Genomic DNA, 15,164 nt, shown 5'->3' with positions numbered 1-15,164 from the left:
CCACAGTGGGGCGTTATAATCTGCTACGAAAGGACGGACATTCGCCACCTTTCCATCAGGTCCCTCAATTTGCACCACGTTTTTCGAAATCCTTGCCATTGAGATTCCTCCTATGCCCTGAAGTTTGCCTGCCACCGGCTCTAATTCCCAGTTTGAAGGCCACATGCTTTGTGGCAATACGGTGACCTGAGCTCCCGTGTCGAGTACTCCCGCCACTTGGAGGCGCTCTGATCCACAAGTAATGTTGCACATCATAGAGGGTTTAGGTTCCCCCACCACCTCTGTCCAGTAGACCTCTGGTGATTTACCGTCTGCTGTGATCTCTGCTGGAACCGGAATGGCTTGGGCAAGAATTTGCCCCGCTATCAGATAAAAGGGTGGGTGCAAACAACGAGCCAACAACATGAGGCCTATTATTTTTCCCTTTATGGTCATGGGAGCTATCTCAATTTCCAAGGGTGTGTGTGCTGTGTCCCCAATAACAAAATACTCACTGTCCAATCCCATGTGGTAAACCGTCAGGTCCTGTGAGATGTTAGACAGGTCAACTGTTATAACCATCCACTCAGTAGATCTGAAATGGAAACCTTTGGTAGTTACAAGTCTAAAACGGCCAAGTGGCTGCCAAACCTTGTTAGTTGAGCATTTAACATTTACATTTTTCTGCACCCCCACACCCCGTGACCTGCCCTCCCCCCCCTTTTTCTTTAAGAGAGAAGCTTTTGCCAATGTGAGTCCCGCTACATTTATATCTTTGCGCGTTGTAGTATTAACCGCGGGCACGCGCTGTAAATTCAGTTTTTTTGTTTGTTGGATTTCTTCTGCTTCTGCGTCTGAGGGCAGGATCTGGCGAAGTGTCCCGGTTTCTTGCAGCGGAGGCAGATGATGCGCTGCAGCTGGTCTGGTGGCATCTGTTGCCTGCTGGGGTGTGGTCTAGCAGGGGCTGTATGCTGTGGGTGTGTTGTTCCAGGGTGTCTTTCAGAAGTGCAGAACAGTTCTGCCCGTCTGGAACAAGCTTCTATCATCTGGGACAGAGTAGGTGGTGGGTCCAAGGGGAGAGTGAGGATAATTCTACGACAGGTCTCATTAGCATTTCTTTGAGCCATCTCTTTGATCAGCTCTGCCTGCACCACGGGATCTGGTATTTGGTGTTCCACCTGTGTCCTCAGACGATCAACAAACTGTAAGAAATTCTCCGTAGGAAATTGTTTAACATTAACATAACTTCCTTTCCCTTCCCTTGATGGTAGCTGATAAAACATTTTCTCTGCAACATTGCTAATCCTAAGTAAAATTTGTTTGGATAATACTCGGGTTTGTTTTTCGGGGCAAGCCCAGACACCTTCACCACAAAGATGTTCAAATGTAATATCATTATTCTCAGTGTCTTTAGCCATATTAGGGTTTTGCTGAATCTCCTGTAAAAGTGTTCTTAAAGCTCTTTTCCACATATTGTCCCACAGATCATACTCTGAGGGAGATAACAGACATCTGAATAAGTCCTTAATATCATTAGGGACCATTTCATTAGAATCAAATGTAGCTCTAAACATCCCTTTAAAGATGGGGGTGTCCCTGCCAAACTCACGTTGTACTTTGCATAGTTCTTTCTTGTCTTGGTAGGAGAGTGGCTGGTACTGCCGAGAACCCTGCCTTCTGCCTACATATGCTACTGGAGCTACAGAGAAAATGGGTTCATCTGCATTTGCCAAGGGTCTGGAAGCTGCTGCCGGACCCCCCGTGTCTGGGGATACCGGGGTTACAGTGTTATCAGTCCCTTGTGGGTGGGGAAGGAAAAGCGTGCTCTGTCCGTGCTGGCTGGGCAGCCCAGGCTGTCCCCCTCCCCCCGCCGTGTGGCAATCATACCCCCCGCTGTGGCCGTGCAGGGTGGGGGGGGCGGCCCTCTCCCTGCTGCCGGGGAGGCAGGAGGAGGAGCCGGCCCCCCCTGAGCCACCGCAGCAGCCGGGAGGGAGGCATGGGGAGGAGGGGTGGGGTGGGGCTGCCGGAGGCCAGCAGGGGTTGGCACAGGGGTATGGGGTGGGGGCGGGGGCAGAGGGAGGGGGTTGGGAGGGGAAGGGGTCGTGGGGGGAGGGTCGGGGCACATGGCAGCCGCCATTGTTATCAGCCACGTGGAGGGGGTCTCTAAGGGACCCTGCCGCCTCGCAGAAGTCCCGGGCCGCCCCTGCCCCCCCGCCGTGATCCTGAGGAGAGAAACTGGCTTTGTTAAAAGGATCCCGGGACAAAGGTAAACCCGGGTATAAAGGTGGATCAGAGGGAGGATTACATGGGGTAAGTTTTTGCTCCTGGCTGGGTTTGTTTAACTCTAACAGATGTCTACGAGCTTGCAAAAATATTGGGATAAATACAGAAGCGGCGTGATCATTATTTTGGACTTTATCTGTGATCACCGTACCCACGTAATCCCAAAAGGAAACAGAATCTATCTGCAGCAATTCAGCTTCAGTAAATTCATGTTCTAACCAGCGAACAAAACGTTTTTGCAGCCTTTTGGAAATTTTAACATTAATTAAAAGGTCCTGGAGTTGTTTTAATATACTCTTTTGAGGAGCTGATAGCTGCATGCCCATGATTCGATATTACTGAAAGCTATTAGCTCAAAATCCAGCCTCCAGCTGCTACAGTCAGCTGTATGTAACTCCTGTGTCTCCTATAACCAGAGAGAACAGGCGGGGAAAACTCGGGGGCTGCGGTCACGCGTCCGCGCCGTTTCTCCAGCCCCGGTGGCACCGGGGGGGTCCCCGCAGCCTTGCTTGGCCGATGGGATACGTGCCCGGGCCGGGGTTTCCCCAAAAAACAGGGCTCCTTGTGCGGAGCCGCCCCACGGGCCCGCGGGCTGCGGCAATCAGAAACGAAAGAAAAAAAAAGAAAAAAAAATCGCCGCAGCAGGGTCCTAAAACCCACCCGCTGCTACTAGCAAAGGTAAAATTCCGCCCTCCCAGTTTGCGGTACCGATCAAACGGAGGACTTTACCTGGTCCGTGGTATCATATGCTGAGTCAGAAGCAACTGAAGGTCCTGTCTTTAGCTCACTCGTGACTGGGCAACCACAAGCTACGAGCTTATCCCTACCCACCTATAGCAACAACATGTGGCCAAAGTGCCTAGGGTAATTGAACTTCCCAAAGAGCTTTCAAGACTATGAAAGGTCTCCAGCTCCGCATGGGTTTCTAGAATTAAACCCACTTTGGGGGCCAACTGATACAATCCTGTATCCCTCCAAGGGTCTCAGCTAGCTCAGCCCTTCTCAGGCCTAATAGGATTATATCAAGAAAGACAGGAAAAGGATTCAAAAGAGGCTCTCTTACCCTTTTAGCTGCAAGTCCTTTATTCCAGGTTGATGTCCCGGGAGAGAGGGCGAGCTCCCGGGGGACAGGCTTTTTCTTAGGGTCTCTGAGGGAGGGGCTAGCTGGCACACAGCCAATGGGGTCAGAAGGGGAAGGAAGGGTCAGACTACATGACAGGAGTTCCAGGGGTCCCTGAGGGAGAAGAAACCATTTCCCCAGGGGGATGTAACAACTATACTTCATTCTATTTGACTAGGTGAGCTCACAATTAGCCTCTTGGCTTTTACTGAAAATGGAATACTTATTTTCCTCTTCAGTTCTGTGAATATAAACAAATTTTACAGTTCTCAAGGTTTTGAATATTACGGACCCAGAAAGGCTGACCAAGTCACTAAATGAAGACAAAATCATCTGTAAAGAAAAAGGTTCAGAAAATATGAATATTTAGAACTGTTTAAACTATTTCAAAATATTTAATGAACTCAAGCTGTAATCTAAATTTCTTAATTGAAAAGAAGTCATTAGGATAAGGTCTTTACTATCTAAATAAGAAGTGCACTATTTGCTTTTTATAAAGTTTGAGTAAATTAAAAACCAAATATATTGTCGTGGTTTGAAGGGAAGTGAGTTTTTTTGGAAGTAGTGGTCGAACCAATCAGTCTTTAGATCTGAGTATTGGCACCTTTGTTGGCCACTAAGAGGGTGGACACGCCTCTGAGGACACGAGGGGTTAAAAGCCGGATTTCCCAGCAGGACTCTCTCTTTCCCTGCTCTGCTTTCGGAGAGGGAGCGTCTTCTCCTCTTCCCCTGCCCAGGCCTGGCTAGGCCGGGTGGGGGAGGGGAGCAAGGTGGGCCTCGGGGTGGGGAACAGAGGGAGCTGGAGTGGAGCTGGTCCAGCTTCCATCTAGAATGGAGGGGTGGAGGGAGAACTTTGGAGGTGCCTTCCGTCCCCCTCCCTGTCCCATCCCGTTCCCCCCCCCCCCCCTTCCCCCCCCCCGGTCCCGTCTCTCTCCTCCCCCCACAGAGAGAAGGTGCCGAGTTGGAGCTGCTTGTGAGAACTGCAGTGTCTGCGATCGCCTGTGCCTGACCTTGGTGGTGGGAGATAAAGCTTTTAACTCTTTCTAAGGCAGAAGAGAGTTATCCCTGGACGCTGTATTCTCATAGTTGGTGGTTTTAGAAGAGAGAGGACAGCCTGGGACCGAGAGGGTAATGTGAGATGAAAAGAAGCCCCTTCGATTGCCGGAATGAAGAGGAGTGGCTTATGAGGCTGGACTTTTCTTGCATAATGATAGCCATAGACAGACCCTGGACCCTCCTGACTATAAATAAGACTGTGTTTGGGTGGATGTTTTTGGCTCAAACCCAGAGACGTTCTGGCCTGCTTCTTGGAGCCCCCGGCCCCAGGGGTAAATGGGGGGGACCTGAGTCCCAAAATGAGAAGATGGCTGGTTTTTGGTACTTGGCCAAAACATCCTTAAAAAGAGCCCTGTTGCAGTGCAGGTCCATGGACGGCAGTGAGAGTGCTGGACATGGAAAGGAGGGTGTCACCCTGGCAGACTCTTCGAGGCAGTGCCATGGGTGACGTGGGAACACGGGATGGTGGACTTGTGTTTCCTGTGGGGGGGGTCTGTGGTGCGAGAGAGACTCCTCTCGTCCTGGATGGAATGTGGATTGTCTGAATTTTAAAGGATGATGATTTGGATTAGGAACCCAGGGTTGTTGAGGGATTAAGCAAGTAGATGAAGGTAATGTGCTGGAGTCAACTGAGTGAGCATGTATGGAATGGAAATTGGGGGGAGGAGAAGCAGTGTTTTGGGAGGTTTTCTCTTCTGCTTTTGGGTGGTTGGGTTTTTCTTTCCTTTTCTATTGTCCATTGTTATGTAATATAATAAATTGTCTGTCTGTTTCAAGAATTAGGCCTGCTCTGCTCTGTTCTTGACCACATCTCACAGGAGTTCATTAGGTAAAATATATCCTCATGGGTGCATTGGCATTTTGTCAAATGTCAACCCATGACATATATATATATATATTCTGTCTGTGGTACAGCTAAAACTACACCTGCAACATTTTGCCGTGATAATGAATCAAAGAAACTCCCTCTTCTTGTACAAAACCCACAGCTACAGATCTGTATATTGTAAAATTTATAATTTATATAAAACTCCAAAACTAGTGATGTAAATTAACTTACCTTGCTCTCAGAAATAATTCTTTTCTCCAAAAACTATTAAAAGCAAAGGGGGTTACTTTATTATAGCAAATTAAATTTGCCTCTGCTGCTTACCCTTTCATAATCCATGCTTTTGGACGTCAGCTGTCGAGCTATAAGTTCCTTGCTAGCCTCAAGTTTCACACAGAGTTCTCTCACAGAAGTGAGGTCTGCCAACACAGAAGTCTTATCCTGATTTTCACATTTAACATCTTCTTCCAATCTGGACATATTTTTAGTTATGGAGGAGATCTGAGATTCATATACTTGATGTGCAACAATATGCTAAACAAAACCAAATATGGATACAACTTCAGTGTTAAATTTAAGAGTTTCCTGTTGAATAACCTGAGTTTTTTAATACTTTATCCTTCATTCAAAGTTAATTTTCCCTACAAAATTAACTTAATATTCCTTCCCTCTCCCTAAAATATAGCTAAAGGGCAATTAATAAACCATATTTGCAATTTTTAGTCACCAACTTGAATAATTATACAACTACTATAAAAGCATGGAACAAGAATTAAAAAGCTTAAATCCCAAACATACAACCTAGTTTTAACTCAGCTTACAATATAGTCACTAACTCTTTCTGGCTAATTAAAAGCATGGGACAAAATGTAGTCAATCCACAACAATTATGGTCTAGAACTTCTCTGATCTCTATGAAGTTACTGCTTTTAAAATATAAACCTCCTTATGTTCCATGATACTGGTCCAGGATTCAGTATTACGGAATCCTGATTCTGAATTTGAATGTCTACCAGACTTTTACCTTGACTCCAGCCACCAATGCTTCAAATGCTTCAGAAACGAAAGAACTAAGCTTGCAAAATACTCATAAAGCTATATGCAAACATTCTGAAGCAACTAAACAGAAATTTCTTACAATGTCATAGTAAGAGTGATAACCTAACAGGAGATCTAAAACTATGAAAATATATGCCATGACTCTAATTTTGGGCAAGCAGGGGTGAAGGAAAGCACATCTAAACAAAATCAGTTACTGTTTCAGAAACTCCAGTGTTCATATTTGAAATATTCACATATAGAAATTATTTTCCATTCAGGAGTTAAAAATCATACATTGACTTTATTAAAAAGCACTTGGATGTATCCCACTTTCCTGGTGGAATTCTATTGCACAAGTTATTACCCCTTGAATCTCTTTTTCCAGAAATGCTACTCTCTCTCGAAGATGTCTCCGATCTGTATCTACTGAAAGGAGCTCCAGTCGTATTGAGCTGCTTTCTCCTTCAGCTTGATGAGCCTTCATTTCCCAGTCTTCAGCTTGTGTATGGAGCATCCGGAACTTCTCTAACAACTCTTGGTTTTCTTTTTCCTAATGAAACAGTAAATCACTCTGCAATGATCAACTCACATAAACTCGAATTGTTTGATCTTATTTCAAGCCTACTCGTTACAATAGCTCTTCTTTTTTTTTTTTCCCTAGAAAGTAGAACTTCTTTCATTTTTTTAATTCCTACTACTAAAGGGCACCACCCCTCTTCCAAGTCCAAATAGCAAATAAATACAATGATGGCATTCAGTTTTATTAAAATGGAAGTTCTTACACTTAGAAGTTGTTAATGAGTTTTAAGGCTCCCAGGAGAGGGGTTATTTTGGATCTCTCTGCATTGTCAAGTGTCACGTTACTGCTGGCTGCCCTTTCCAAGAAATTCCATTTTCAGCTCTTTTACTTACTGTGCCCTCATAAATATTTTTATTACAGCAGTGCCTGAAACACTGGTAATCTACTGAAGCATATATGCCTAAGCAGTCTATCATAGAGGTATGAAAATGCAAGCTCTGGTGCTCATCATTTGTGCAGTGATAGAACAAATATTGCTCATGAATTTTAGTTTGGCCAAGTGCATATTATAATGCAGTTAAATTTTTCTTATTTACCTCCATTCCCTGCTTACATAATGTGCAGTGGGATAGGCAGGTTGGTAGTATAAATCAGATTTATCTAATGAGAAAGGCTACTGTTTCTGAAATTCCTTCTGTGTATCCTGCAGAAATTGGAAAGTGCAGACAGTATCAGGTTTCGCATTAAGAAATAGGAACTTGTGATTTAACAAGTGAACACTGTGCAGAAAAGTAAATCCTTGTCTCCACAGGAATCATCCAGATACAACACTAGAAAAATCCCTGAAATTAAACACTCGTAATTGGTTGCCGGCTGAGTATTCTGTAGCTTCCTGGTACCCAACCAGGAATAATTTGAACTGGGTTATCATTTGCCAAAGATGTAGCCATGTCTGTAGCTGAAGTACTTTGGACACATGATATATTGTGAAATTCTTAAAAGAGAAGCTTTGAAGTATTTTAGATTGATAATTCTAAGCTAACCTACTGCTGACCTTAATTTTTTCTCAATGCTTCAGTTTGTACTTGTAAAAGGAACTGACATGCATTCATCTAGACATGCGAGTTGAAGTCAGATCAAAACCTCCCAATTCAAAGTCACATAATAAATTTTCCAGTTCATGTTGTCTTGGCACAAATCCTATTTGTTTTAAATGATTTTAAGTTTTAACACATGTATATCACAGTTTTGAATGCAAGTATCAGGATAAAGGACATTTAACCAGAGCACTATTTTAACAATACTATTTTTACATTTTCATGCAGAACAACAGATAAAATTTTTTCTTTTCCAAAAGGGTAAAATAATCAAAATCATTGTATAAGCTCCTTGCTGCCTACAACAATGAAACAGTACCCGTTATTTTACTGATTGCCTGGTCAAAACCCAAAAAGCAAAATAACATTCAAACATGACATGTTTGTCATTCTCAGCATTATGGCCAACTGAAGCATAATAGATGAAACTGTGATGTGCTAGAATTAATCAGTGCTTCAGATATAACAAGATGTTCTATGAATCCCCCACTAGTAGCTTCATACAATGCAGAGAAAAGAAGGAAAAATAAAAGAAGGAAATGGGACAGGCAAGGAGAACAGCACCCAAGCCATGCAATTCTTTGTTTTACTGAATGCAGTAATGACTGCCTACAGATTCTATTTTTACCTTTGAATCTATCAAGGTCTCAAATCTGGAGACTTCAGTTATATAATTATGAACCCTGGTTTTCATTTCTTCTTTTTCACGTATTGCATCTTCAAGCTCAATACTGATAGCCTAAAGAGATTACATACAGGCAAAATTGTGCTTTGCAGTAAAATAATCACTATATAATACTCTATCAGATTAAATCAAAGTAATTGCATATGCCTTTGATTTTTTTCTATTCTACTTACAAAGTGCTTTGGGATTTTTATGGTTCAGAAATATCCCCTATTATTTTAGATGCACCAAAGAATTTTCAGGCAAGAATAATCACAAAAAACAATGACTATCCCACCATCTTATAAAACATGCAGCTTCCCTGATGGCACATCCTACTGAACTTTGGAAAGCTTGACATACTGATGTTTGGGAGCTGCAATTTTTATAGCCTTAACATTCACTATCCCTGAGTAAAGGAAAGTTTTAGATCAATAGAAAGCCAACTTTATAACAAAATAACATTTATTTTAAAGCAGAATTGCAAGATAAAATAACTAATTGCACTACTAAGTTCATACTTAAACATCAAAAATGCACCACGAAATTTGTTTGAGATATTTTAACTGCTAGTTCTGTCCTTCTCAGGTTCAGCTTTCATCTCCCTCTGAGTCCTCTAGCCTAGAGAGCCAAAACTGCAAGTATCTTTTGCTATCTTCATGATCAAATGTGGGGAAAGGAAAGGATGCTGCCTTATTTTTTTCCCTTCTTCTTTTTGCGGTGTATTACTACTCATTAGCCTTTTTACTGTATGCCTTATTTAATATATGCTAAAATCAGCCTGCTTGTCTCTTGTGGTAGCTTTCCAAACTTTTCCAAAACTTTCATCATCACATTACGATAATATTCAATATTTCTTCTTATTAGACACCTCTGAAGAGCAGGTCTCATTTCAATAATACATCCAAATATTTATATATTGCACTATAGGTTTTGCAGGAACTGTTCAAGGTCCTACATCACTTCCTTCAAACGTGTTGCTGTATTATACTTTCTGGCATCAGACGCAGCTAGATTGACTGAGGTGAATTGAAATAAATGGTTTAGTTAACAATGCCCTGATGGTTTTTAGTGTTGGCACTTACAGTAAACTCAAACAAACATTTGTATCTCAGGAGCAAAATTGTAAAAGGCATTTGAGTCTCATGAGGAGCTGCAACAGTTGTATCTGCTATATAAACTGAATGTAATGAGTTGCAACAAAATTCCAGGTTCACTCTGAAGATAACTCTCACGTACCCTCTACACAGATTTTCTAAGGCTCAGCTCAATAAAAGATGCTACTTACCCTATAAAACACTGGACATTTTTGTTATATATTGTCCATACAGACATTCTATACTGCAGGGACATCCATGTCATGCACTTGGAGCTGGGAGGCTTTTGGTCAGCAATAACCAGCTGGTGCAAAACCACCTCATTATTCCTCCAACACTCTAACCTCCAAAACACCTTAATCTCAAATATGGCATACCTCACTCAATAAATCCAGTGTTTCATGGAAACTAGATGGATGAAATTAATGAATCACTGCACCAGAACAAATTCAGATGTGCTACCAATCCCCTTCCTCTCCCTCTCACTTTCACCTGACAATCTGATTTTGGAGTTTCTTTCTCCCTCTCAAGAATCATTTCCCAATAAAACCCAATCTTTATCAATTAAATACCAATTGCCAAGTGATATACCCAATTAACACAATTTCATTCTATTATCAACAATGAAGTCTTAAATTTATTTTATTTAGATTTCTTTTTTAATCTGAGAAAGGGCTGAAAACTGAAAGCTTGTCTATTTCTCCCTCACTGCATTGACTACACTTAAGTGTCTGAAGTATTGCTTTTCCAATTTTTGCCCAGTGATTTTCAATATCCCAGTGCAAGAAATACCAATAATTAAACATATTAATCAAAATTGAGGATGCAGCAGTTTTGATGCAAGCAATAAATAGTTTAATACATCAGTATCACCTACTGTCTTCATACCTGGTTTTCTCTGGCCATTGTAGCCAGGTCATCCTGCAGTCGTCTGTTTTCTTTCAGAGCCATTTCCTTTACTCTTCCCATTTCTGCAAGCTCTAACTGGGTTGTATCAAGCTGGAGATGTAAGCTGGATATCTCATGGTCTCTGTTGCTCAGCATGTCCTTCATCTGGCTATCAAGTAAAAACATTATTAAAGTTGTCCCTTCTTGTACTTTACCACATACTGTTGAAAACAATCAGGTAAAATTCTTCTCTCTGAATGATGATAAACTGAGTCCAAATATAATGTAAAGTAAGTATGTAAAATGTCAATATGCAAAAATAAGATGGATTCAATCTTCAGTCTTGAAGATGTATCTGGTAAGATGTATTATATTAGATAAAGAGCAATTACAGATATGTATGTTTATCTGTTTTTGGTAGTGATTGAAGTAATCACATATTTTATAAGCCATAAAGGAAGAAGACAAATAATTTACACTTGAAGGACAATTATCAAAAGAGTAATGAAAAGACTAAACCAAAAATGAGAAATATAAATATCTGTAAATGTAAGTAAATTTTTGCATGATTTTTTTGTCACATATAGTTCATGCATCAATGTAGCAAATATTCAGTTACATTGGTCTTCAAATATTTAAATACTGGTGTTCAAATTTTTGCTTCTAAGATGCTATAGTTTAAAAAGTCATGCTTAAAAGGAGGAAAGAATGAAAGATCACAGGAAGCCCAGCTAAAAATTACCTAAATTCATTTTAATCAAGACTGTACTGGTATCTTAAGGTAGAATAATTAGATTGCCAATCATTAAGAATTCAGCTCTGAATTTTACCCAGGTCAGTCTAATATCTAGTGGAGGCTAGAAAACTATTTCTTGACCAAGAGTTAGGAAATGTTACCAGTTCAGGGAAATGAATGCAGACAAGCAATCGTTAATGATCATTGTAACAGTTTCTTGGCAGCCTGCAATATAACTGCAGAGGAAGTGTCTTTGAAGTTGTGTACATCCTTCTCAACACAGTACACTCCTCTACTTGACTCAAACGGAATTAACTTGAATCAAAATAACTAAAATAGCCATCTGCTTTCACTTTGAAACTACTACATAAAACAAAACCACCAAAGAAGGCATCCTACTCTTTACTTACTTTGTTGAGGACTCCAGCTCAGAGAGAGTTAAACGTAAGTGAGCAATTGTTTTTTCCTATTAAAAAAATCAAAAGTTTTATTAGGTATTATTATATTGCTACATAAGAGGATACTTCAAGTTAAAGAACTTTTCATGTAAACCATTATTGTAATTCTTTACCAATAAGTAATTTCCAAGTTTCTTTACTGAGAAAGGATTGTCTTGTCATGGAGACAGATGGAAGGCAGCTATAGATTTTGTCACCTCAGGCTAGTACTTTATACTCAATAAATACCTCCACATGCAAACCACAAATAAACGCCTCTTTATTTTCTTGGCGTATTTAGGGAATACAGCAGCACTCATAATTAAAGTTCTATTGAGTTGGCAAATGACTCTGCATTGGGTCCAAGCAGAGTGTTTATGTGCTCTGCACAGGCTTTGGCTTCAGGGCAAAATGTCTCCCTAAAACGTAACTGCTTTAAAAATCCCCAAGTGGAATGCAAAGTAGTACTTTTAGTGGACATACCCTGTTAGCTAAGTTGTCATCTAAGCATGCAATTCTTTCTGTTTTTTCATCTACGGTTTCTTGAAGACTGTCCTTTTCTTTGTCCAAGACACTAATCGTACTTCTCAATACACTGACTGCTTCATCCTGTGAAGTGCTCCTCTGGTTTAACCTATCTAAAAACAAAAGAGTAAGTGTTTTTTCTATTTTAAAAACAGGAAATAAGCACGAAAATAGTTACAGATTACCTATTATCTCCTTCAGCTTTATAATTTCTTCATGAGCTTTCTGCAGTTCATCCTTTTTGAGGGACAATCTTTCCTGTAAATCTTCAACAGACTTCTGGAGTTGGTCATTTAAGAGCCTGGAAAATCAGTATACAGTTGGAAGAAGTTTGGGACCTATTCTGGGTCTTCAACTTTTGCTCTTAAGCTGCTTCACGTGCTGGAACAGTTCCAGCATAGCTTCCTGACAGGGTGGTATCACCAACCAGCAGCAGGGAGTTGTGCCATACTAACTACCCCCTCCCTTGGGGAGAGGGAGGACTTAAGGATTGCTGAGGCCAACACCACTTGGCTCCTCTGGACTCTTGCTGCAAGTCCACCTCAACATCAATGCAAAATGTAGTATGGAACCTTGGTGGAGCAACCATGTTAACCTGAAACATTCACCTCCTCTGATTTCTGTTACTCCTCATAATGTTACTTGTATCTTTTAACTCTTCTTTATAAAGCTTTTGATATGTAGCTCATAGCAGTGATTATCAGCCACACCACATTTTAAGAAGTGACCAAATTGACAGCTACAGTTTTGATCCTACTTTTAAAAAATAAAGAGCCTTAAAGATATTTGAAATTATCTACCTTCATCGTTGTTTTTCTTGGAAAGAAATATCTAAGTGACGTAGGAAAAACAAAACAAAACAAAACAAAATTCCAAAGTAACTAAGTGGATTGTTTATGAAACAGGTCAAGAAAAAATCCCTCCCTAGTGAGATCCCACAAAAGCTAGAGAAGCTTTTCATTCTTAAAAAACCTCACCAGTGCAGAATGCAACATGTCTCTCAATAAAGATTGCTTTCATCTAGTCCAAAGTAAAATTTTAGAGGGAAAAAAAAAAAAAAGGAAGGGGGGCAAACACAGCATTTCCACCATGCAGAAAATAAAACCAAAAGCTAAAATTGTAGTCCTACTCTGCATCTTCTTCTTTTTGCAACATCAATGCTATACACTGAAATTATAGGAACCTAGCAAGATTTTTAATTTTGTCACAATTTTACCAACAAATACCCTAATTGTTTTACCCAGAGTCCTCTTTGTGCAATTGGGAGCAGAAGATGAACTGCAAGACCTGCTGCTCAGCTTCAGTTCTTGCTAGTAATCCCCCAGGTGCTGTGCTGTTCCAGAGTGCAGTGTGGTACTGCTCAGGTGGGGAATGGGGGATACCACCAGACCCTGGTTTCCCTTGTAAAACATCCAGCAGATGTCACCTACACATTACCTATCCTGTTACATCCTGTTACATCAACAGCTCTCATGTCCACCTTGGTTTTCAAATTTCTGCCTGAATTTATTCAATACTGTTTTCACTTTCTTGTTCTTTGACATTTAGACAGCTGACTAAAACAAGCTTAAAAAAGCACAATGATCCTGCAAGTTTAAACAGGCCTTACAAATACATGAGGATACTTGAATCCTCCAGTTCTAAGCAAGCTGGTCAAATCCCACAGACTGATATCATAAGATATCAGTTCTCAAAACTGTAGTTCCTACTGCTGCAGTTGCCAAAGGCACCTGTCTTTCTTTTTAACAAACAGCATTTGGGAATCCTTTTAAATTTTTTCACTTCTGCTATATTTATGAGCAGAAAATATGGTTATTGGAGGAAACAAGTCTAGAATGAGCCATAAAAATTATCAGTATATCTGGTCATCAAGTAAGTCCAGGAAAGCTTGCTGTGAAAAGCTGCCAGAGCAATTTCCTTACTTACACCTATTTTTCCTTAACATACAAGCTTATTTTTTAAATATTTATAATTATAGTCCTTCTCAGGAACTCAACTCCCCTATACAGTCAGAGAATCAACAAAATTATCCTAGCACCTGTAAAAGATCGCCACACATTGTATCTGACTTACTGAAGTGAGCAAATCTCAGGTTTAAATTGAGAAGAATCATGAGAAGTCTGGGCAAGTTTACTTGACTTCAGTTTTAATTCATTTTCCAAACAGTTTATTCTTTCTTTCAGGATAGAGACAGTAGTCCTTAGTTCACACTTTTCAATCTGAAGCTGCAATTTAAAATAAATAACCAAATGTTATTATTGCACAAAGCTACCACAACTTGGCTTTTAAATAAATTTTAAGTTGAAAACAGATATGAAAATGAATTTCTGGAACAGTCTATCCTATTTTAGAAATAATAAAAGCTTACTCCCTAAAAAGCACTTACTCCTTGAATACTATTCTCCAATTCTGAAATATCATGCCGCAGCTTTGATTTTTCATGGTTGGCTGCTTCTTGATGCATCTGAGAAATACAAAATTACATGTAAAAAGAAAGACATTTTTAGATTTAATCAGAGAAATTTAAGCTTCCTGTTTCAGAAAATACTGCATTACATTCTTAGATGAATGACCAAATGCAAAGCTCTCTCTGTAAAACCATAGAACATTAGCTGAAAATACATTACTGTAATTTAATATAACATCACTGATTTTGGTTTTGCTTCTTGGTTTAGATTTTTTTAAATAGTATATTTATATTTGATCCCAACTAAACCAATATTTGTGAGTTGTTGTAGAGTTTACTAAGCTACATGAGGTTGTGTGCATGTATAACTTAGCGCCCTAAGACATTTTAAATACATTTATTCAAATATTATTAATTACAACATGTAAGGCACACTATAAAGCTAACAGACCTTTCCCTAAATCTACGAAGAAACTTTTAAAGAT

General features: G+C 40.2%; 2 protein-coding genes across 8 annotated transcripts in view; one reads left to right on the top strand and one right to left on the bottom strand.

The window, feature by feature from the left end:
* The window catches only part of LOC134552878 (uncharacterized), a 279,873-nt gene that overhangs the window by 92,470 nt on the left and 172,239 nt on the right, over nt 1–15,164 (top strand). The window lies entirely within an intron of this gene.
* Nucleotides 1–15,164, bottom strand: part of CEP135 (centrosomal protein 135) — a 51,869-nt gene that overhangs the window by 11,608 nt on the left and 25,097 nt on the right. For all 7 annotated transcript variants that reach the window (XR_010080967.1, XR_010080968.1, XR_010080969.1 and 4 more), the window contains 9 exons: nt 14,659–14,736; nt 14,346–14,497; nt 12,458–12,573; nt 12,231–12,385; nt 11,721–11,776; nt 10,575–10,743; nt 8,554–8,664; nt 6,673–6,858; nt 5,592–5,801 (listed from right to left, as the gene is read on the bottom strand). Coding sequence is in view for 2 of the 7 variants with exons in the window: in XM_063401951.1 (XP_063258021.1) it covers nt 5,592–5,801; nt 6,673–6,858; nt 8,554–8,664; nt 10,575–10,743; nt 11,721–11,776; nt 12,231–12,385; nt 12,458–12,573; nt 14,346–14,497; nt 14,659–14,736 (1,233 nt within the window). In the remaining 5 variants the exon portion in view is untranslated. The remainder of the gene's footprint in view (nt 1–5,591; nt 5,802–6,672; nt 6,859–8,553; nt 8,665–10,574; nt 10,744–11,720; nt 11,777–12,230; nt 12,386–12,457; nt 12,574–14,345; nt 14,498–14,658; nt 14,737–15,164) is intronic.

Source organism: Prinia subflava, chromosome 7 (assembly GCF_021018805.1).
Source record: "Prinia subflava isolate CZ2003 ecotype Zambia chromosome 7, Cam_Psub_1.2, whole genome shotgun sequence".
Taxonomy (NCBI): domain Eukaryota; kingdom Metazoa; phylum Chordata; class Aves; order Passeriformes; family Cisticolidae; genus Prinia; species Prinia subflava.
This window is presented reverse-complemented; position numbering and strand designations above follow the sequence as displayed.